This window comes from Mus musculus, chromosome 6 (genome assembly GCF_000001635.26).
Source record: "Mus musculus strain C57BL/6J chromosome 6, GRCm38.p6 C57BL/6J".
NCBI classification, from domain to species: Eukaryota; Metazoa; Chordata; class Mammalia; order Rodentia; family Muridae; genus Mus; species Mus musculus.
Window position 1 is genome coordinate 119923065 of NC_000072.6, and position 21424 is coordinate 119944488.

General features: G+C 39.6%; 1 protein-coding gene across 22 annotated transcripts in view; it reads right to left on the reverse strand.

The window, feature by feature from the left end:
* Positions 1-904: 904 nt before the first annotated feature.
* Positions 905-21424, reverse strand: part of Wnk1 (WNK lysine deficient protein kinase 1) — a 114727-nt gene continuing 94207 nt past the window's right edge. For 8 of the 22 annotated variants that reach the window (XM_017321542.2, XM_017321556.1, XM_030255355.1 and 5 more), the window contains 10 exons: positions 20742-20802; positions 16574-16638; positions 14293-14954; positions 13305-13507; positions 11192-11386; positions 9605-9697; positions 6762-6803; positions 5059-5085; positions 3983-4170; positions 905-3623 (listed from right to left, as the gene is read on the reverse strand). In XM_017321542.2, coding sequence (XP_017177031.1) covers positions 3306-3623; positions 3983-4170; positions 5059-5085; positions 6762-6803; positions 9605-9697; positions 11192-11386; positions 13305-13507; positions 14293-14954; positions 16574-16638; positions 20742-20802 — 1854 coding nt within the window. In that variant the 3' untranslated portion in view covers positions 905-3305. The remainder of the gene's footprint in view (positions 3624-3982; positions 4171-5058; positions 5086-6761; positions 6804-9604; positions 9698-11191; positions 11387-13304; positions 13508-14292; positions 14955-16573; positions 16639-20741; positions 20803-21424) is intronic. The other 14 variants (NM_001185020.1, NM_001185021.1, NM_198703.3 and 11 more) reach the window with 7 other exon arrangements.

Consider the following 21424-nt stretch of genomic DNA (forward strand, 5'->3'; position numbering starts at 1 on the left):
GCCTTGAACCTGTCCTCTCCCTCCTGAGTGCTGGGATTAAAGGTGTGCACCATCACACCTGGCTCCTATTAGTTCTGCTGTTAGTGTTTTTTTGAGCCATCAAGTAATGTTTGAACACTGACACTGGCAGAATTGGTGTAACTTACAATTGAGATTACTGGTAGTTTAGGCTTCTTGCATGGCTGTACTTGGCAAAGGCATAGTTAGGGTAAGATTCTTATCATACTACATGAATAGTGCACCATTTTAAAGAATTGTTTTCTCTGGCTGAAGAGCCTTTGAGTGAAAAGCCATGGGTTGTTGGGAAGCCATAATTTCTCACTTAAAGAAGGGTGGAATTGGCTACACAGAGAAACCCTGTTTCGAAAAAACAAAACAAAAGAAGAAGGGTGGAATCATGATCCATATGGTTTCTGGGAATTGAACTCAGGATATTTGGATGAGAAACTACTTAGCTGTCTCCCTAGGAATAGGTGTTTTAAGGAAGTAACTGTTCTTTAACTATACCACACCCAAAGTTTCATGATTCTTTTCAAAGGAACAATGAACTTCCAATTCTACTTAAGCTGAATTTAGGGTTATGCTATGAGGGAATTGGTGAGTCCCTGGGACCAGGCACAGGCTTGGTGAGAAAGAAGTGCCTCTAGCCCCTGTGCCTAGTCTTGAAGCAGGGACAAGATCTGTTGGTGAGAAACTGAGACCTATGTCAGACGCTGTTGACTGACAGCAGTTTGCAATAATTTCCCTGCCATCTAACAGCTGTTGCTTTGCCTTTTCCTGAGGACTAGCAACAGACTCCTTGGAGAAGTGCCACTTTCACCCTTAACAGCACGATTTTAGTTATAAATGGTAGGGCCAGTGAGGACAAAAGGGTTTTTTGTTTGTCAGAAAGAACAACCCACAGTTCAACAAAAGCAAGTTTGGTTTATTTGAATGGTTTCATTAAATAAGTCTACAAAGGTAACAAACTGAAGCACAAAGCGCAATCTTACAGAAGCGCAGCCCCCGGAGTTAGTGCAAATGTACAGGTAACGGCTGCTGAGAAACCCCAAGGTTTGAATTCAGTTTTAAACAGTGTACATTGTTAAATAACGTAAGGAAAACATTTATAATTCGGAAAGTTCTTTTTAAATGTGGAAAGATACTCAAAGTGTACTATTAACACAAAAATAATTTAAACAGTTCAGTAGCACTAGCTCGTTTCTCTAGGCTTCAGTTATTTCATCCACAGGAGGGGGAAACCAACAGTAAGTAAACCTCTGTGAAGGGGGAACAGACCTCACTCAGAATGACTAAACCAAACACCACATGCTGCATTTGGCTCCCTCTACTGCTGGTATGAAGCACTCAGTCATCCTGTAACCTGCTTCACTCCCACAGTACCTCTTACCGCTCCCAAAAGGAATAAATGAGTCAACACTTTGGTAGCACGACCTGAAACAAAAGCCCTGCTCATTACACTTCCCTCTCCTGAAACTTTCAGCTCTCACTTGTATCTTTGGGCCTCGACCAACTTAAAAAGAACAAGACTCTTACAGGAAGAAGCCTTGCTAGTGTGGCAACTCCTGGGATGTGTCATAAAGTTGGAAATGTGTCAGTTCCCAACTCAAGGTGAAGGAGGAAGCACCCAAGAAATGAGTTCTACTTTTTCCACTTTTCCAGAATATTCAGATCCCAAACAGCCAATTAGGTCCCTATTGCCAGAAAATCAGATAATACTGGTTGGTTGCTGTTATTTGGGGATATGGGTATGAAAATGTGAGAGTATTAGCTCTAATATAGAAGTACAGGCAGCACAATAGATTCTGACTGTGCAACCATTTGGACAGCTAGGAAAGGAAATAAGCACTTTTTCCTACAATGCTTAGAAAGTTAGAAGTGGGTTGAATTCCCACAATACAGTACTTAAAGCAGAGAAAGTGTGGTGGTACTTGTGCAACAAGAGGTGGGGGCAACCGAGCAGGTTTCCTTAGAGCAACATTTTCCATCTGTGACTTGGCACTGTCATCCTTCCCAACTTAAAATCTAGCCCACTCCCCTCTTTTTGTTTAATCTCTTCTAGATCTCGTTTGTTCACTGGCCAAGCATCACTTCAAACAAGCTTGTCCCCACATCTTCAGTCCTTATCTTTCACACACAGCTCACAACCCTCCTCATTCTTTCTGAAACAGAACTTTGTTTTCAACCACTGATGCCAACTTCACTGTGCTCACCTTACACCTGCTCTAGGCAAAATTGAAACGACTGAGAAAACAAAACAAAACAAAACAAAATAATAAACCAAACCAAAACCAAAAACACTTTCATTTTCCCTTTGGCATATCCACTGCTGGGGTCATGTGGACCTAAGATTTCTTTCCACATACCCTTTGGTGACCTGGGGTCTGGTAAGTTGATGCTAACAGCAGAAGCAATAGAAGTCCAAGGCACTAAAATATCCAGCAAGCAATACTGGGAGAACAGAAGTATTCAAGTACAGTAATTTATACAATTTTACATTCACATTTATTTATCTAATACAATGGAAATACAAAGGAAAAAGTTAAAGTGTCTTAATAAGTAAAGGACAGAGCTAGCTTTTGTGTGTGTGTGAACCTTTTAAACCTTTCAAATTTTTCTCTTAAAACTAATGTTGTCCAACAACATTTATATATCACAGTGTTTCCACATCAAAACTGATGGCAAAGTTACATGTCCGCAGGGAACGTTATTGTTTTCCCTAATTGCTAATGCTGCAGTCAAAGCTGCTAATATCTTTTGCTTAAAGCATTAATGACCTATGTAAGAAAGGGTTGCAACCCCAGTCCCCTGGTATTTTTCACTAGGTTGTAAAAGGGGGGGAAAAAGTGGGGGTAGGGATCAGAGTGGGAGAGAACCTTTGTCTTAAGGTGTGCATTGTTGAGGGAATAAGGAATTTGGGACACATGTCAAAATTAAAGAGCTCTGCCCACTTACAGATACAGATCGGGTTTGGCTTACATTGAGCTCTTGGGGCTTTCTGGTAACAAGGTTCTCTTCTAGTTCTAGGCCTTACTGAGGGGTACAAAAACAGAAAAGCAGTCTCAAGCAGCCCCTCCACCAGAAAGCTGTTCATTCCTTCTTTTTTAACTCCAACAAACGGAGAAGGAGGGTGGTTCTCCATTCTGAGGGCTCAAAATGGTATTAAAAACATTCCCTTCTGGCAAGAAATAACCAGTTAAATGCAGCACTAGTAGTTAGTATATAGGCTACTTCCCCACCCCCCCACCCCCCCAGCATTCCATTTCCTGCCCCCAAATCTACTCAGTTAACATCCTTGCTGCTGACTAGGTGGTCCGTAGATTGGAACCTGGGGGGTTGCTGATGGACTTCTGCAAATTGCTGATGTTGAAATTTTGCAAGGATGCTGTTCCTACAGGTTGGAACTGGCCAAGTGGCTGCGGTGCTGGACCACCTGTTCCACTCCACTGAGTGCCAAATGGGGCAGGTGGAAAACCATACTGCTGTGGGGGACACATGGATTTGGTGAAGTGACCTAGAGAGGTAGCAGATGCTGCAGAGATGGGGGTAGAGCCACCCAGGTTTGAGGTCATGGGAACACACAGCTGCCCAGGAGCAGAGAACTTCCTTGCCATTCCAGGGCCCTAAAAACAAGAAAGTAGCAATGAGAATTTGATGAAAAATGGGTGATACTATAATGCTGTTGTAGAGCTGAGATGTTCTAATCTTAGCATTATCAAAATATAACGAAGCCGCCCATATTTATTGGCTTTACCCTTAACAAGGAGGAGTGAAAAGTAGGATCTGAGATGTGTTTTATGTGCACATGCAGGTAGTGCAGGATGTTGAAGAAAAAGGGTACCAAAATGATTGCTGCCTTGTTTTCTCAATAATAGAATCCACAGGCTACTGAAGATGGTAGTGGTAAGGATGGCATACCAGCCTTGGCTGTCCATGACATGTCTGTGTATAGTCTGGCAGGTTAGGAAAAGGGAAGACTCACCTCATAATTCATGTGTCCTTTGCTGCCTCTCCTGCCTGAAAGATTCATGGCATCTCGGGCCCAGTTGTCTACTAACTTGTGCAGGTCATCTGTGAATGTGCCCTTCCTACTGGAAGTCATAGCAGGAGGCTGAGCCTGGGCAGCCTGGCTACTCACTGTTCCTCCAACGGTATTTGTGCTGCTGGTCCCTAGAATTATAAGTAACACAATATTAGCATTAAAGTAGGGTTCTGGGATATAACTTTGGGGAAAGGGGAAAATGTCATAGGGTAATGATTGGCAAGCCACGGAATGGGGAGAATATTTGGGAAGCCATGCAGGAGAGGAAGATTTTGAAGTATTACTTATCCATTTGCTTTTGCACAACAGGTAGTGAAAATGGTTTCTCTTCCACAGCTTGTAGATAAGGCTAAACAACATGGAGTGATGGCAGGCATGAAGGGAAGGGCATTTTCTAACACTGGGACTGTCTGCCAGTATTCTATTCCCAGCAACATACTGATGAGGGAGTGATATGGTCCACGGGGCTGGCTGCTATGGAACTTTGAAGAGAGCAGGGCCAAAGAAGTACTGTGCACTGGGCAAGTTATATAGTACAAAGGCAGAGATCAGGGCTTCTGTGGAAAAGATGGGGTTTCCAGACAGCATGTATGCTGTGGCATTCGTTCTTTAGATGCTCTTCAAACAAATAGAAATAAGGAGATGCTACATGCTTTGTTTAAAAGTTTTCACCTGAAACCATAAACATAAATTTGAAAATATAAATTTGGAAGGAGTCGAGGCTTCAACTCCTCTCTATGTCCCATGAATAAAGAACTGAGTTTTGGCAGCAGCAGAAATGCCTGAAATTCTCAGCTCCATGAAGTTATGACTTCTTGAGGACTTGGGTTTTAACTGGTCAAGGATTCTCATCCCTTCTCCCCATTCTTCCCAACAGAAGAAGCACTCCTGGGTTGAAGCAACAGGAAAATGCAGCTGAGGCAGGGGTGCAGAGGGGAGAGAAGGCATAGAGGTTATGATGAAGGATTTCTATTTCTATGGTTTGATGAAAAAGAAAGGAGGAGTCTGTGTCCTGCCTGATTTCGGTTCAGCTGGAGGGCACACTGAAGGTTATTCGTAGAGGCAAGTTTTAGGGAAGAGGGAAAGAAGAGTCATGGTCTTATTTTTGGTTTTTATCCCCCACTTAATTAGTAGACTTTACATTTACTACACAGTAAATAAAGGTTACTAATGTTGTGAGCCAGAAGGTCCTACCATACTCAAGGAACTCTGGGACTAAATGCATGCGTTTTCCTGCTTTTAAATGCCAAAGCAGCACACCAGAGCACAGCAGCACACCTGAAGCAACCCTACTGCAATCCACTGTTGGTACCAAAGGGTGTATCTATTTTACCACAAAGGGAATGTCTCTAGCTAAAAGCATGTCTGTGCTAGAGGAAAGCTAACTTGGGTAAAGGTGCAGAATAAGGATGCTCACATGCTTCTTTGGTTGCTGTGGCAAGACATGAATTGTTGCAGTCACATGGTGCCTGCTAAAACTGCAGAGGATTGTTACTATACAGTGTAAAGGTAGAGTAATTCACCTACAGTATAGGAAACCAAGTGGGAAAGTATAAAAGCACAGGAAACAGCCTTCCTTGAATAGCAAGTGTGGGACAAAGGTGCAGTGGGAAGGAAGCACAGGCTGTGAGATGGGCAGTTACAACAGTGAGGAAACCCAGAAAGCAGGCATGTGGCATGCACGAGGACTAGCATCCTGCTAGATGACAGGCCAGATGATCGAAACAATAAAAATATCCACAAGTGAGCAGAGCTGTCGATGCCAGATGAGAAGCCAAGGCAGGGTGAGCACTGCTTGTCAGAGAGCTCATGCCAGAGGTGACACTTCTCTAGTCTCATGCTCTTGATGTTGTGAGGGCCTTTAAAACTAAACACCATTCATTTTAGTCTATATTCCTCAATACTGTATTCTAAAAATGAGCTTTACCGTACATGTGAGCGTCACCCTACAGTTAGCTTTTTATTGTAGTTTCTGACTATAAAGTAGGATTAACAGGCTTTCTGCGGTGTGGTTACTTTAAAATGTTTTCAGTTCCCTGAAAGCTTTATAAAATATGATAGATTTTATTTCCTTAAATTCATCTTCTAAGTTTCTCCTATCCCTACGCTGTCAGATTAAGACATGTCCATCAGCCATTATTAATACATGTCCATCAGCCATCATATAAGCCATATTTACTGCCAAGGAATCCCACCCATAGAATTTTCTTGTTAACTCTCTATATTCTTATAACCTGTTGAGTACTAAATTCTTAGCATTTGCGCTTTATTTTAATGAGAAACCCCTAGGCTAAAAAGCCAAGCTCTACCAACCAACAAGCAGCACTCCTTTCCCTACTAGCTGAGCAACAACTACTACTGCGCTATGAATGAGATGAGAACATGGCTGTCTGTACACCTAGATCATCGCTGGGTTTCCAGTGTGACCAACAGTGGTGGGAGCATGCTCCCTGCCTCAGAGACCCTCTGTACAGATCCTAGGCTCCCTCCATCACAGTGGATCCACGACTAACCCAGCTGGGCTCACAGGAGAGCACTAACTATGAAGTGGTTTCTCAAACTGGAAGTAGTAGTAATTAAATATGGCAATTAAGCATATCAGAAAAGGGTGCAGGAATGGATGGAAATTAGGAAACAGGGAGTTAATGAGGCTTCAGAGTTCAAAGAACTCATGGCTTTGCAATCAGGACCAAAAGTAACAGAAAGAAAAGATAATTACTACAGAGCTGGTTGCAAGGACAGACTTTTTTCACCATCTTCCCTGAAGCATAAAGAGAGAGCAGTGTGTTAAAGAAATATCAGTGTAAAATCTTTACAGACTCTCCAAACAGCACACAGAAGCCCAGCAAGAGAAAGCAGGAGGGGACATAGCTGGGTGGGACCTGGTAGCCCTAAATGTAAATTCAAGTCTATAGATTAGTCAAACTGGCTTGAGTATTAACATAATTATCAGGTGGACTCTAAAGCCTGGATGACAGATGCTGAACTTTTACACCTAATCTATTTCTAAACTATAATGTGGCACTAAGGCTCTAGAGAAGGAAGGAACTGGTCTCACTGCTTGAATTTCAAATACCCAAGCAGTGCTTCCATTGATCTCGTCCTACTTCCTGTTTCTCCTGCTGGGTTGTTATAAAGCATTTAAATCAGTTCCATTGTTAAAGCTTTAAGTTAATTTAAACTGGTTGTTATATTTCCACATCCTAGGTACACACACACACACACACACACACACACACACACACACACACACACACTCCTACACTACACACACAGACTCTCGCTTCCCCCAATGTGCCCCATCCCTTCCAGAAACAACTTAAAAGTATGTGGAAAACAAGCAACCTTTAAATATAGATAAAGCATTAAGCCAAGCCGTGCTTCCAAACTATTTTGAGAACATAGGATAATGTATCCAAAACTAGTAAGGGTCCCTCACGCTTTCAAGTATCTGTTTTCTATGTATTTTAAAAATTCTGCCTCCTAGGATTTGTCCAGCAGTTTTACACGACATACCATGATGCACCTTCCATAGGTATAAGGCCTTTCATTTTCAAACAGATAATACTGCCTATAATTAAGAGTATGCTGTGAAATACAAAATTAATTCAAATGGTGCATAACAGATATTATAGAAGGAAGCCTTGCTTTGTCTTTTTTCTTCTCAAACTTATCAGGCTGTGTATTACAGGCCTGGCATGTCACATTTATTAATACCCTATTAATAATACTCTATTATCAATAATCTATTATCATTACTATTATTATTAATCTTTCTAGCTGGACACATAAATTGAATGCTTATTCAAATGTGCTAATAACATATGTAGTCAAAGCTACCCTAATTAAAAAAAAAAAGAAGCTATTAATAAATGCATACCCAAATTATACATGCTTGGAAACTACGAAAATGGACAATGCCCTCCAGCCACTTTGTTGAAGAGCCCAGCCCTGGACCACTGACATGTGTGGGAATGTGGTAAGAGAAGGCTATAGGCAGAAGCAATCCATAACTAACTCAGGAAAAAAAGAACAGGGGAAGAAGGATGACAAATATGTCAGTGAGCGAAACAGAGGTTAAATCTAATACACAAAGGCACAAGAACAGAGCAGAGAGCAAATTCTTCCCACCATGAAGAGGCCAAAGCCTCCCTGAGCCATACTTAGAAACACTGATGGCTTTAGCACATGCATTTAAAAGCACTAATAACCACTCCAGAAGTTTGAGGCCTTCACCAATTATTCAAACTCTAATCAAGTTCTTTTTCTTACTTGAGGTTTTTCTTTTATATTTTTTTCTTTCAATATACACTACTGGCCACCTACTAAGTAGCAGATGTTTTTATAAACAATATCACATTTAAATTGCACAGTAGCCCTAGGAAGTGGGCACTGACTATTTATTCCTTACCTGGAGAAGACAAGATAGGGCATTTGCTCTTGTGTCACCTTATTATTAGTGATTAAATTAGAATTTATTTTTATTTTACACATATGGGTGTTTTGCCTGTGTGTATGTCTGTGTACCTCATGTGTGTGGTGTTCTAAGGCCAGAGGAGGATGTTGAACTGGCATTGTAGAAAGCTGTGAGCTGCCACATGGGTGTTGGAAATTGAACCTGAGTCCACTGGAAGAGCAGCCAGTGCTCCTAACTCTCCAGCCTTCTTTCCAGCAGCACTGTACCTTTCTCTTTGGTGTGTGCTCTCTTGTGTATTGGTACATGTGGAGGTTGGAGAAAAGGCTCAGGTGTGGGTTTTCATGACAACACCCAGTTTTCTTCTGAGGAAGGGTCTCTCATTGGCCCAGTGCTTGTTAACATGGCCAAACTGATTTGCTTGTGAGACCTGGGATGCTTTCTCCAACTTTGCTGCTACTAGGATCACAAGTACAAGCCAATATGCTAAGCCTTTAACTTAGTTTCTAGGGATCACACTCAGGCTCTCTACATAGTAAGTACTTTTTGAGGTATTCTTCTAGCTTCCTGCACCTTGTTTTTAAACAGAAAGTGGGGGAGTTCTATTAATATTAAAATAACAAATTTCATTTGCAGATCTTCAGCTATGGACTTCAGCTTTGGTCTTCAAAAGAATAAATGCTTTGTCAAGGTAACTATATTAAATGTTCTTTGAACTACTTAGTGTCACGGAGTTGGTAATGATGGAAAGGGATTTCTAGTATCTATTCAACTTGCAAATATTCAGGCTTAATTGAGAAGGCATATTTTTATCTTTAGTAAGAATTGGTTAGGAACATGCTTACTGTCTTTCTTTTTAATTTTAATTTTGAGAAAGAGACTTGCTATGTAGTTCATGCTGGCCTCAAACTTGCAATCTTTGCTTTTCCTTCCCTAACATGGGATTCATGGGTACATACCACCACTAATGTCACAGAATATGGCTATGTATTGCAGCCTAACAATGGGGACCCAAACTTCTGAGGGTAACAATCAGCCAAGCCACTGAGTAGATGAAATATAAAGACAAATGAAAATGGACTGCGTGACAAATCAGATCCAAAGCAGCAGAAAAACAAGGACAAGGAAGGAGTAAAGGAGTTACACACAAAGAGCCAAGCAGGGCGTACTCAGAAATCGGGTCCTCCTGCCACCAGGTTTGAATGTCACCTGCTCAGATGCACAGTTAAACTTCGCACAGCCTGTGAGAAGGGAAAAGGAAAGAACAGAGAGGAGAAGAGACAACACAACTACAAGATGTTAGAGCTTGAGGCTGGAGTGGTGACACACTGGATGGCATGTAGAAGAGCAAGATCCGCAGGGAAGTCCATCTGCTGTATGAGACAGAGACGCCAGACCTCACTCCATTGGCAGAAATGACGCTTTTTTACGATTGGAATAATGCTTGCAACTTTGTGTCAATTCTTATTAAGCAAACACATTAACTAGGTGAAGGGAAAATGGAATGTTTAGATTTTATGCAAAAGGCACTTACTTTTCTGTAGTCTGTCCCCCAACTCCTTTCTACCTAAACACCCAATTCATTTCAATTTTTCTCTATTAATAACTCCTCTGTTTTTTGGTTGTTGTTGTTTGTTTTTTTTTGAAACAGGTTTCACTACTATAGCCCAGCCTGGCCTCAGCCTCGAAATCATGTGCTACAATACCTGGCTTTCCTTTCAATCTTTAAAATGTATTTTATGTGTATGAGTGTTTGGCCTGAAAGTCTGTGCACCATATACATGCACTGCCATCAGAGGTCAGAAGAGAGCATCAGATCCCCTGGGATGGCTGGGAGCCTGCACGTGAGTGCTGGGAATTAAACCCAGATCCTCTGCAAAAGCAGCTAGTGCTCTTAACTACTGATATACATAGTCTCTCCTTTCAGTTCTCAATTTTAGTTACTAAAAGCTCCATGCAGTAAGTTTTGAATAATACTAAACAAAACAGTATTTTGGTAAGTAGAGTACGGATCAAGAATTTGATCTTAAGATATTCCGCTCTCAGACCCTGTCCCACTCTCTGAAATTTTCTTATTTTCTAAATCAATGTTCACTATGTATTAAAAAAAAAAAAAGATGTTAGAGCTAGTCATTTCAGAATGCTGCTATCATGCTTGGAAGTTTAAAAAGCACATTGGAAAAAAAAAAAAAAAAAAAAAAAAAAACCACATTAGTTTTTAAAAACTGCCAGCAACTCCTTAGAATTTTGTCCACAAGTCTTGGCTTAGGGTGAAAGGTTAAGGTCTAAGTCTTAAATCAGCTATACATATAGGCTGCAGGTATAATGGTTATTCTTTCAAAATAAGTTATTTCAGAGCTGGGTTTGATGACTTACACCTGTAATTCATGTAAATTCATGCTTGTGGGAGTCTGAAGCAAGAGGACTTCTGGAAGGACCCAGGTTAGCCGGGTTCCACGTTGAGTTACAGATCAGTACAGTCTAGGCTATAAAATGAGGTGCTGTCTAAACAACAAACAAGAAGCTATCCTATCAGATGGCTGGAAGCAAGCAGGTCAGTGGTTCTAATCCCTACTCAGTTTTTCTGCTAAGTTCAATGGCTAGTCATTGCTTAACAACTCAGACTCTTTCTACTCAGCTGATGGCAGTAAGCTATTCATCTTCCTTTTGTACCAAGTATGGCAATATTTCTATTTTAATGTTTCTGGAAATTGGTGGTCAGTTTGAATTCTTACCTTGACCTGGAGCAGAAAGGCTTGGTACTGAAATGGCACCATCACTGGTAAAGGCTGAATAGAGGTTGTCACTGGAGGGAGATGGCTTAAGAGGCTGTAACAGCTGGTTGTGCCCAGTCTCGGGGGTGTTTCCTGCGGGATGGAGGGTCTGTTGGGGGTGTAAGACTGAAGTTCCACTCTGACCAGACAGGTTGCCTGTTGAAAGACAGAGAAGCATGGAAAATCATGTAGAAGGGGCTGAAGCTATATTTTAATTCAATAAGCATTCGTGAAGCATTGGATTTCATCTCTAGCACCATATACACCAGGGTATGGTGGTCAGCATGTCTGTAATCCCAGCACTTGGAAAGGGGAGGAAGAATGATTAGGCATTCAAGGTAATCCTCCTTAACTGCACAGTGAGTATGAAGCTAGTTTGGGATACATGAGGCCATATCTTCAATAAATAAGTAATAAAACAAAAGGAAATAAAAAAATAAACAAACAACACATAAGCCTTTCCAAATACACTTATTGTTTCTGTTTCCTATTTGTACTGAGTGGTAAATAAAATAAACCCAGAAAATGACAAATGGACAAAAACTTTATTGATATGAAGGTCAGAAAAGATAAATTTATTAACATAGAGTTATTATGAATTGCTCCTCAAGAATGATAGCTTTAGATAACATGTAGAGCTCACTAATCTGAGCAGAATGTACAGTAAATTAGACTAAGATAGATACAGAGCTTCCATTTCTACTTCCATAATCACTGGTTTCTTCCTATTAGAAAGATGGTGACTATACAAACAGGCTGTTAGTCTCTGCTTACATTTTCTAATAAATACACATGATATAAGATATATAAAAAGGGGCTGGAGAGATGACTCAGCAGGTAAGAGCACTGAATGTTCTTCTGAAGGTCCTGAGTTCAAATCCCAGCAACCACATGATGGCTCACAACCATCGGTAATAAGATCTGAAGCCCTCTTCTACTGCATCTGAAGACAGCTACAGTGTACTTGGATATAATAAATAAATCTTAAAAAAAAAAAAAAAAGAAATGCACTAAAAATTATGTCATATCCAGAGTCTGAGTCTGAATTAGCCACTCTCCTATACAGATATAAAGTTGAATAAACTGGTCAAATACACAAGAAAATGTTTGAATAACTATAAAAATTTTTTAGATAATAGAGCAGGTAAGAAACTTACAAATGCTTTCCATACTTCAACTAGACCTGGAGAACAAATGTGAAAATCAATCCACTTTCCACCCTCTCTTAACTCTGAAACCAATTAGCTGTCATACACTACACAACAAGGACAAAACTTTCTATCCCATTGAAATAGGCATAGTCTATTATGAAAAGTTATGATTTTGTATCTTTGTTTAGAGTCACCATCCAGTTCTTTATTCTAAGACAGGTACATGAGATGCAAAGTTTCATTTACGATATTACCACTTAGGCACACCCAAGTCTCTGACAGCTAAATTAAGTTGATAAAATTATGGTCAATTCACAGACATTTAAAAAAGAAAGAATCCTGAGGCTGGAGAAATGGCTCTGTGGTTAGGAGCACTGGCTGCTCTTCCAAAGGACCTGGGTTCAACTCCCAGCACCCACATGGCTACTCACAACCATCTGCAACTCCAGTTCCAGGAGATCTGACACCTTACACAGACACATATGCAGGCTATATAGCAATGCACATGGAATAAAAATACATACATACATTTAAAAAAAAAAAAGAAAGTATCTTTAGTTAACTAGACAGAGAATAATTTTTTTCTTCTAAATGCCCAAGGGTCTGATCAAATGTTGCATTGTATGAATTGACAGAGCTGAATGTTTATTCTGAAGAATAATCATAAACAAAGATTGTTAGTAAGATAAACAGTAACACCAATTACATAAGTAAAAATAAGGAAATAAAACAAACAAACCAAAAGCCTACTTCTATAGTGTCAACAGAGGTTCAAAATATACGAGAGATAGAAAACTCAAAGAAAGAATACTAGAAAGCTAAACACCTTTGCAATGTAATAGAAGTTAACCAATGTTTAGTAGTTACATACATGGTGAGATACAGACATGAGATGACTGACATGAAGGCCCAGGGTGTTGTACCTGAAAGCTGTGGGCTTTTATTGCCCAATGAGCTGCTGCGACTAGACTTGCTGCCTTTGCTTTTAGTGGGTCTCCTTCTTCTCCCCGACAGAGGAGCAGCTGGGGGAATAATGACAGCAGGGGGAACCTTGCCCAGTTTAGTATACAAAGATTCAATTTCATGCTTCTGGCGACTCTGCAGGTCCTGAATCTCTTTAAGATGTCTATAAAAAATAATCAGACACAGATAAAAAGATAACCATCTTTGTTGAAGTAAGAGTTAAAGCATATTCTTAAATCTGCAGTCAAGTGCTAAATGTGAGATTCTACTTTTACAATTCATTTTTGCTGGTCTCTATTACACAAGACACATTCTAGCAAGCTCCTAGCCTTGATGATAGCATACTACAGAAAAAAATGACTTGAAGTCATAGGAAGGGTAGGCAAAAATGCTAATGTGATCCAAGTGATAGTTGGAAAACTGACCACAATTATATATTGTAGTGCTATTATTAGATTCATGTTATAGACTAACAAACAACCAAGAGTTGTTAGTTATTAACATAGCTGGAGAGATGGTTCAGCAGTTAAGAGCAGTTTCTCTCTTGCAGAGGACCTGGGTTCAGTTTGCAGTACCCACATCACAGTCAACAACCATCTGTGACTCTAGGTCCAGAGAACTATACTGACTTTTGTCCTACCCTAGGCATGCATATCATGCATATACATATATGCAGGCAAAACACATAAACATAAACATACACATAAACAACTTTCTTTAAAGGTGCCATAATAAAAAATAATAATATAGAGGTGTTAAAGAGATCCCAAAAGTAGAAATGCCATGGGTGCTGGTGAGTACAGGACTACCCATGAATAATGTATCAGGTAATTTTAGCTTTTGTATATCACTTTCTGCTCAAATGGGGTGTAAAATTAGCATCTGCATTGAAAAGCTATTAATACCAGGTAAGATACTAACACTATTTTACATGAAAAAATGACTTACTTTTCTCGTAGTCGTCGTAGTTCTAACCTTAAGTCTTCATCTTCAATGTCGGACTCATTGTCACTACTCATGTATGAGGAGTTGAATGAATTACTAAGGCTTTGACTTAGATTCTGGACGGGAAGGCTCTTTGAACACAGGTGAGGGGGAGAGTGTGGACTACCTGAGCCATCCTCTGTACCCCTACTTAGAAAGGCAGCCTCCAGGTCTGAAGATGGCCCATTCAAATGGGAAGGTTCTGCCAGCTCAGGCTTCTCCTTCTTTGGTATCACAGCAGGAATAACAGTTTGTTCTGAATCTCTGAAAGGAGGAGAGGTCACTGGTCCCTCTTTTTTGAGCTCTGTGACCTTGTCCTCAGTTCTTGAAACAGAGAAACGACCCACTTTGTTGGCTGTAGTTGTCACCTGAAAACGTCCCACCTTGGTAGGCTGTCCTGCATCTGACTTTGCTTCTGGGGTAGGTGCTTTGTGGGTGCTGTCTGGGACATCTAAGGAGATGCCAGAAATACTAATTCCATTAGGCTCTGGCTTTACCAGGGTACTCTCTGGACTACTACTTGAAAGAACTGATGACTCTGATGTGCTAGATTCAAAATGAACCGACTTTGTATCTTCTGACCTATTTTTACGTTCTTTCTGGGCATCATCCATTGTAACTGAAACCTGATGGGAAAAAGAGAATGAAGTATAATTAAAAAATGATGTCCCTGGCTAGGCTTTAATCCTAGCACTCCAGAGGTAGAGGCAGGAAGATCTCCTTAAGTTCAAGTCCAACCTGGGCTATATAGCAAGTTCCAAGCCAGCTAAGGCTACACAGTGAAACCTTTTTTCAAAAACGAAATGAACAAACAATAAAAACAAAAAACCCAAAGTCAAACAAACAAAAGTGAGTGGGGTGGGTAGAGAAGCAGATCTTCCATTTTTAGCAGGGACAGTTAGAAAAGAAAAATCTGCTGGTGATACAGCTCAGCTGGCCAAATGCTTGCCTCGTATAAATGAGGCCCATGGGAGAAACCTCCAGGACTAAGTAAACCAGGGAAGGTAGCACATGTCTGTAATCCCAGCATACTCTGGAGGTGGTGTCAAGAGGATCAGAAAGAAATTCAAAACCACCCTCATATACATATAGCCCGAGCTGTAGAGCTTAGCTTAAAGAGGGGAGAGAGGTCAGGAGGGGCAGGGAATAAAGGAGGAGGATCAACTTATTTTCCAGTGAATTTGTGGAATTTCTTCTCTTAGTCTCTTTGATCAGTGTGAAGTAAAGTGGACACCTATTATAGAGAACACTGCATCAGTACTGAGATGCATATTCTCAGTGGCTGCTAACTAAATGATTCATTTTTACCTCTCACGTGACATCACACAAATTCACGTCTCAGTCAAATTTTAATGATGGTTTTGTATGAATAGATAATATCCAACAAACTTCAAATGTTAGAATCAATAATAGCAAGATCATCCATGCCATGGCTTGTTCATCATATAAACTCAGCATGTCCCAAACTCTTAGAACTTTGGTTTGTGAATTAAAAACAAAACAAACAAACGAACAAACAACATATCCAACTCCAAGGACTATCCCAAAATAATTAAAGTGGTTTTGTAAATGGTTTTGTATGTACTAAGGTTCAAAAATTCTCACCAAGTAGGTAAATAAAATGTAGTACCACTTGATGCTGACTTCACTTGAAGGCTGAATCCTAAGAAAAACATCCTAAATATGGAAGGTATTTTTAGATGTTTGCTATTACTTTCCTTAGTGTGTTGGAAAATTACAACAAGAAACAAAAGAATGTCTAGGTAAACCAAATGGCTACTGGAAAAGGGGATCTAGAAAAGTTAATTTGTGAAGCTATAGCCAGTTGTTAAGGGGTAGGTGGAAGAAAATATGAGTTTGCATTTTCTTTAATTAGTAGTAATGGTTTATGAGGAATAAACAATAGAGCTATAAAATGGTATATAAAATAAAATGCATCATTAGATTGATGTATTATGTCCCATATATATATATTTCTTTTTGGTGGGGATTGAATTGAAGGTCTTGAATATGCTTCTTAAGTGTCCTAGCCTTCTTTTTACTTTTAATTTTGAGAAAAGAATCTTAGTAAGTCTGGACTTGAACTTACTCAGTAGTCCCAAGAATGCCCTGAACTGATGGCCCTCCTGCTCAGGTTCTTAACAAAGTATCAAGTATCAAGCCCATGCCACCAGGTTTGGCCAATCTTTTTTTTTTTTATTATATACCCTGTCTCCAAAAGAGGCAAAGAAAATGGTCATCTTACCTGAAATCGCCCCATCTTAACAACACCAGCTCCTGAACTAGTTGCTGTGACATGACCTTCTGTGCCTTGAGAGAAAACAAGAAAATAGGAAGACAAAGCCAATTAACATCTCTTTTTGCAATTTCATCAGTAATGTGACATTGAAGATTCCTTTGCTACCCTTTGTGTGCTAACAAACGTGATCTTTCTGTGTCAGTCTTCCAAGTATGTATGAAACTACAAGTGCGCAATCAGATACACAACATTTGTTTTTATTGCTATGGTTTCTTTTTTTTTTTTTTTAATTTTTCTTTACATGTTTGTTCACATGAGTGTGAGTGATTGTAAGTCCCAGAGATGGCGGCAGGCCAACTGAATCGGGACTTACTGAAAGTTGTGAATAACCTAAGATGGATTTTGGAAACTTAACTCAGATCCTCTGCAAGAGTAGCAAGTTCCCATGTTACTGAGCAGTCACTCCAGCCCCTTTGAAGCTTTAAACATTTTGAATTACATCTTTTTAAAAGATATTTTCTTTATTTACATTTAAAATGCTATCCCAAAAGTTCCATATACACTCCCCCAGGCCCTGCTTCCCTACTCACCCACTCCCACTTCTTGGCCCGGGCGTTCCCCTTACTGGGGCATATAAAGTTTGAAAGACCAAGGAGCCTCTCTTCACAATGATGGCCAGCTAAGCCATCTTCTGCTACATGGCGGTTCCTCAGAAAATTGGACATAGTACTACGGGAAGATCTAGCAATACCTCTCCTGGGCATGTATCCAGAAGATGTTCCAACTGGTAATAAGCACACATGCTCCACTATGTTCATAGCAGCCTTCTTTATAATAGCCAGAAGCTGGAAAGAATCCAGATGCCCCTCAACAGAGGAATGGATATAGAAAATGTGGTACATTTACACAATGAACTACTACTCAGCTATTAAAAACAATGAATTTGTGAAATTCTTGGGCAAATGGATGTATCTGGAGGATAATATCATCCTGAGTGAGGTAACCCAATCACAAAAGAAGTCATTTGATATGAACTCACTGATAAGTGGATATTAGCCCAGAAACTTAGAATACCCAAGATACAATTTGCAAAACATAAGAATATCAAGAAGGCAGGCAGGCAGGCTATGATTTCTTTATGATGTGTGCGTGTGAGTATGCACTTGCATGTACAACAGCACATGGCAGAGGACAACTTTCAGGACTTAGTTCTCTACACAGGGTAGATTCTGGCATTAGAAAGCAGGCTGTCAGGCTTGTGTGGCATCAACCCTTGAGTCATATCACTAGGCAACATCAGTTTTTGTCTTTAAATACACATACACACAAAGAAAATTACATTTATGTATTTTGTATGTGTGTATGTGTGCATACTTGTATTCTATAGAATATGTGTGGAGGTCAGGATGTCAACTTGTGGCAGTTGGTTTTCTTCTTCTAACCTTGTGAGTCTCAAAATCAAACTCAGGTTGACAGGCTTTGCAAGGAGAAGCTTCTGCCTGCCTAACCATCACCTTTCTTCATATTTTTAAAGTTGTCTGAGAAATAGTCTTTTATAGGTCTACATACTGCAACTTTGATAGATGTTACTAAACCAATTGCCACAGACTTTTTCCTTGAGTCTGAAAAATCCAACTGCTTATAAAGTTTTATATTTTTGTTATTATGTATTTTCATAGTGCATACCTTTAATCCCAGCACTTATAAGAAGTAGGCAGACTTGAGTTCAAGGTCAGCCTGGTCTATAAACCAAGTATAAGACAGGCAGGGATATACAGAGAAACCCTGTCTCAATAACCCCTCTCCAGAAAAACAATAAAGTATTTTCTGATTTTTTTTTTTTTTTAAAAAACTTAGTCTAAAAGACTACTATTGCCTCCTCTGGGTTGTGCACCAAACTTATTACTAACCCGTTTCATTGTATTAGTAAAAACTGTGATTAGTAATTGCTTTATTTTTTAATAATTTTTTAAAAGATTTATTTATTATTATTCATTAGTACACTGTAGCTGTCTTCAGATGCACCAGATGAGGGTGTCAGATCTCATTATGGGTGGTTGTGAGTCACCATGTGGTTGCTGGGATATGAACTCAGGACCTTTGGAAGAGCAGTCAGTGCTCTTAACTGCTGAGCCATCTCGCCAGCCCCCAAATTTTGCTTTTAACCATTTTTAGAAATACATTTATTTTGCACACAGCCATGCTCATTCACTTACTTGCTGTAAGTCTGAGTATAACAGAAGACTGAATAGAGACTGTATGACTTGAAAAGCCCTTTTAATAATCTTAGTATCTGGCCTTTACAAAAAAAGTTTCAGTCAGGAATGATATGATAGCACACATCACTAATGCTCACTCAGAATGTGGAAGCACATTCAGGAGTTCAAGGTAATCCTTAACTACATAGTAAGTTACAGGCTACCCTAGGCTATATGGGACCCTTTATAAAAAACAAACAAATAAACAAACTAACTAAACCAAACAAAAAATACCCAAATGGTCCTAGACTCTGCTCTAGATAGTTGGGGGTAGGAGAGTGGAGAGGGAGGAGAAGATTAAATATTATGCTTAATTAGTTCAGGAGGTTTCATTATTTTCAGTTTGCCTTAATTATATAGAATAGGTGCCAGTCGGTGGTTGTGCACGCCTTTAATCCCAGCACTTGGGAGGCAGAGGCAGATTTCTGAGTTTGAGGCCAGCCTGGTCTACAAAGTGAGTGCTAGGTCAGCCAGGGCTACACAGAGAAACCCTGTCTCAAAAAAACAACAACAACAACAAAATATATATAGAATAGGCTTATGGTATTTTCATACCTTTTTTTTTTTTTTTTTTGGTTTTTCAAGACAGGGTTTCTCTGTGTAGCCCTGGCTGTCCTGGAACTCACTTTGTAGACCAGGCTGGCTTTGAACTCAGAAATCTGCCTGCTTCTCCCCTCCCAAGTGCTGGGATTAAAGGTGTGTGCCACCACTGCCAGACATACATATACTTTTATCAGTGATATTTTATGACGTTTATTTGTAATTTTACCTTGGTCTAAACTCTGTTCATCTTGGCATTATACAGATGACTACATAGTTGATCAAACCATTTATCAAAATTTCCTATCTTGACACCTGTGATCGAATCAGTGGAGACAGAGGTAGGAGGATCTCTATGAGCTTTTAGGCCAGCCTTGTTAACAAAGTGAGTTCCAGGCAAGTCAGGGCTATGTAGAGACCCTGTCTCCAACAAACTTTACTGGCTTAAAAAACCACCTTTCTCAGACTTTACATGCTTCTCTTCCCTGTTTTGTTTCTGAGACAAGGTCTGACACTGCATCCCACACTGGCTTGCAACTCATGGCAATCCTCCTACCTTAGCTTTCTGAGTTCTGGGATTAGACCTAGTGTTTTCTTATTTGGCACGCCTTGTCACCCCAAACCCTAAGTGATGTAGATTGACCCCAAGGATTTGTGCCTGTAGATTTTATTCCCAGCCCTGAGATAAATATCAGCTTTTATTGTATATATTCAATACATCTAAAATACATCGGAAATCTATACTTTGTTCATTTCTAGACTTTCTGTACTGTTGTACTCATTTCTACTGTTTTTAATGAGAGCCAATTCAGAAGGTAATTGCTTTGAAAATAAAAATTATAATGTCTAAACTGATAAATTTACCTTAAATTTTATCAATAAACAAATGTTATGTACAGGCTCTTCCAGATAAACTATATTTCTATATAGTCAGTGCTACAAATCATTAATAGTTATCTGTAAACTGACTACTCCTAGCCTTTTCCCCGCTTGAGACAGTGTACAGCTATGTAGCTAAGCTTGCTTTAGTTATATTGCTCAGTCTGGTCTTCCACTCAGAATTATCCTGCCTCTGCTGCGACACACCACCACACCTGGGCTTGTAAATTGTTTTTTAATAATAACAATGGATCTAATTTTATAAAATAACACAATGCTTATTACATGTAACTCTTCACCCCAATATAATCATTCAAGACTCATTAGTCCACTAATATTTCCTACTTTAGAAATTACTTAGCAATGTTCTTCAGTCATGAAACATCCTTATATATAAGTCAAAAGTGCAACAATGTGTCCTTTAAGTAGTAAACTGTATTATCATTTACAGGTAGATCTGGGTTCAGTAAAGCAAAAGGAAGAAGGAGGCATCTCACCATCCTTTTGAAGCCGAGTCCCTGCTTCTGTAACTGTTGTTGAAGACATCGTAGACAAAGGCTGCAAAACACATACACAGAGACCACAGACTCTTCAGTTTTCATCATTCTGACAACTTTTGCTACCTTTCATCTATGTAAAATGGACAAAAAATGTAGTGGGGTTTTTTCCCTCTCCTTTTTTCTTTTACAACCTAAAGTTTTGATAAAGAAAGGCAGCTTTTAGGAAAACAAAACAAAACTTCTTTACTATTCTGTTAGTTTTCAGCACAAAAAAATTTAAAATTATTTTTATTCATGTATATGTATACAGGTGCCAGAAGAGGCTAGAAAAATGCATTTGATTCCCTGAAGGTTGAATTACAAGCAGTTGTGAGCTGCTAGAGTTGGGGTGCCAGGAACTGAACTCTGGTCTTTTCCAAGAGCAGCACATGTACTTACTTGTTAAGCCATCTTTTCAGTGCCTCTCACAAGATATTTAAATAGTTTAGCTTAGATACTTATTAGGGAATTTTTTTTTTTTTAAAGCAGGTTTCTCTGTTTAGCCTTGGCTGCCCTGAAACTTTATCTGTAGACCAGGCTGACCTTGAACTCACAGAGATAGGCGTCCACTAGCTGACTGGACCGTAGTTCTAATAAAAATATTGTCATAGAGGATTAACCTTTTCCAAAGCACAAAATCG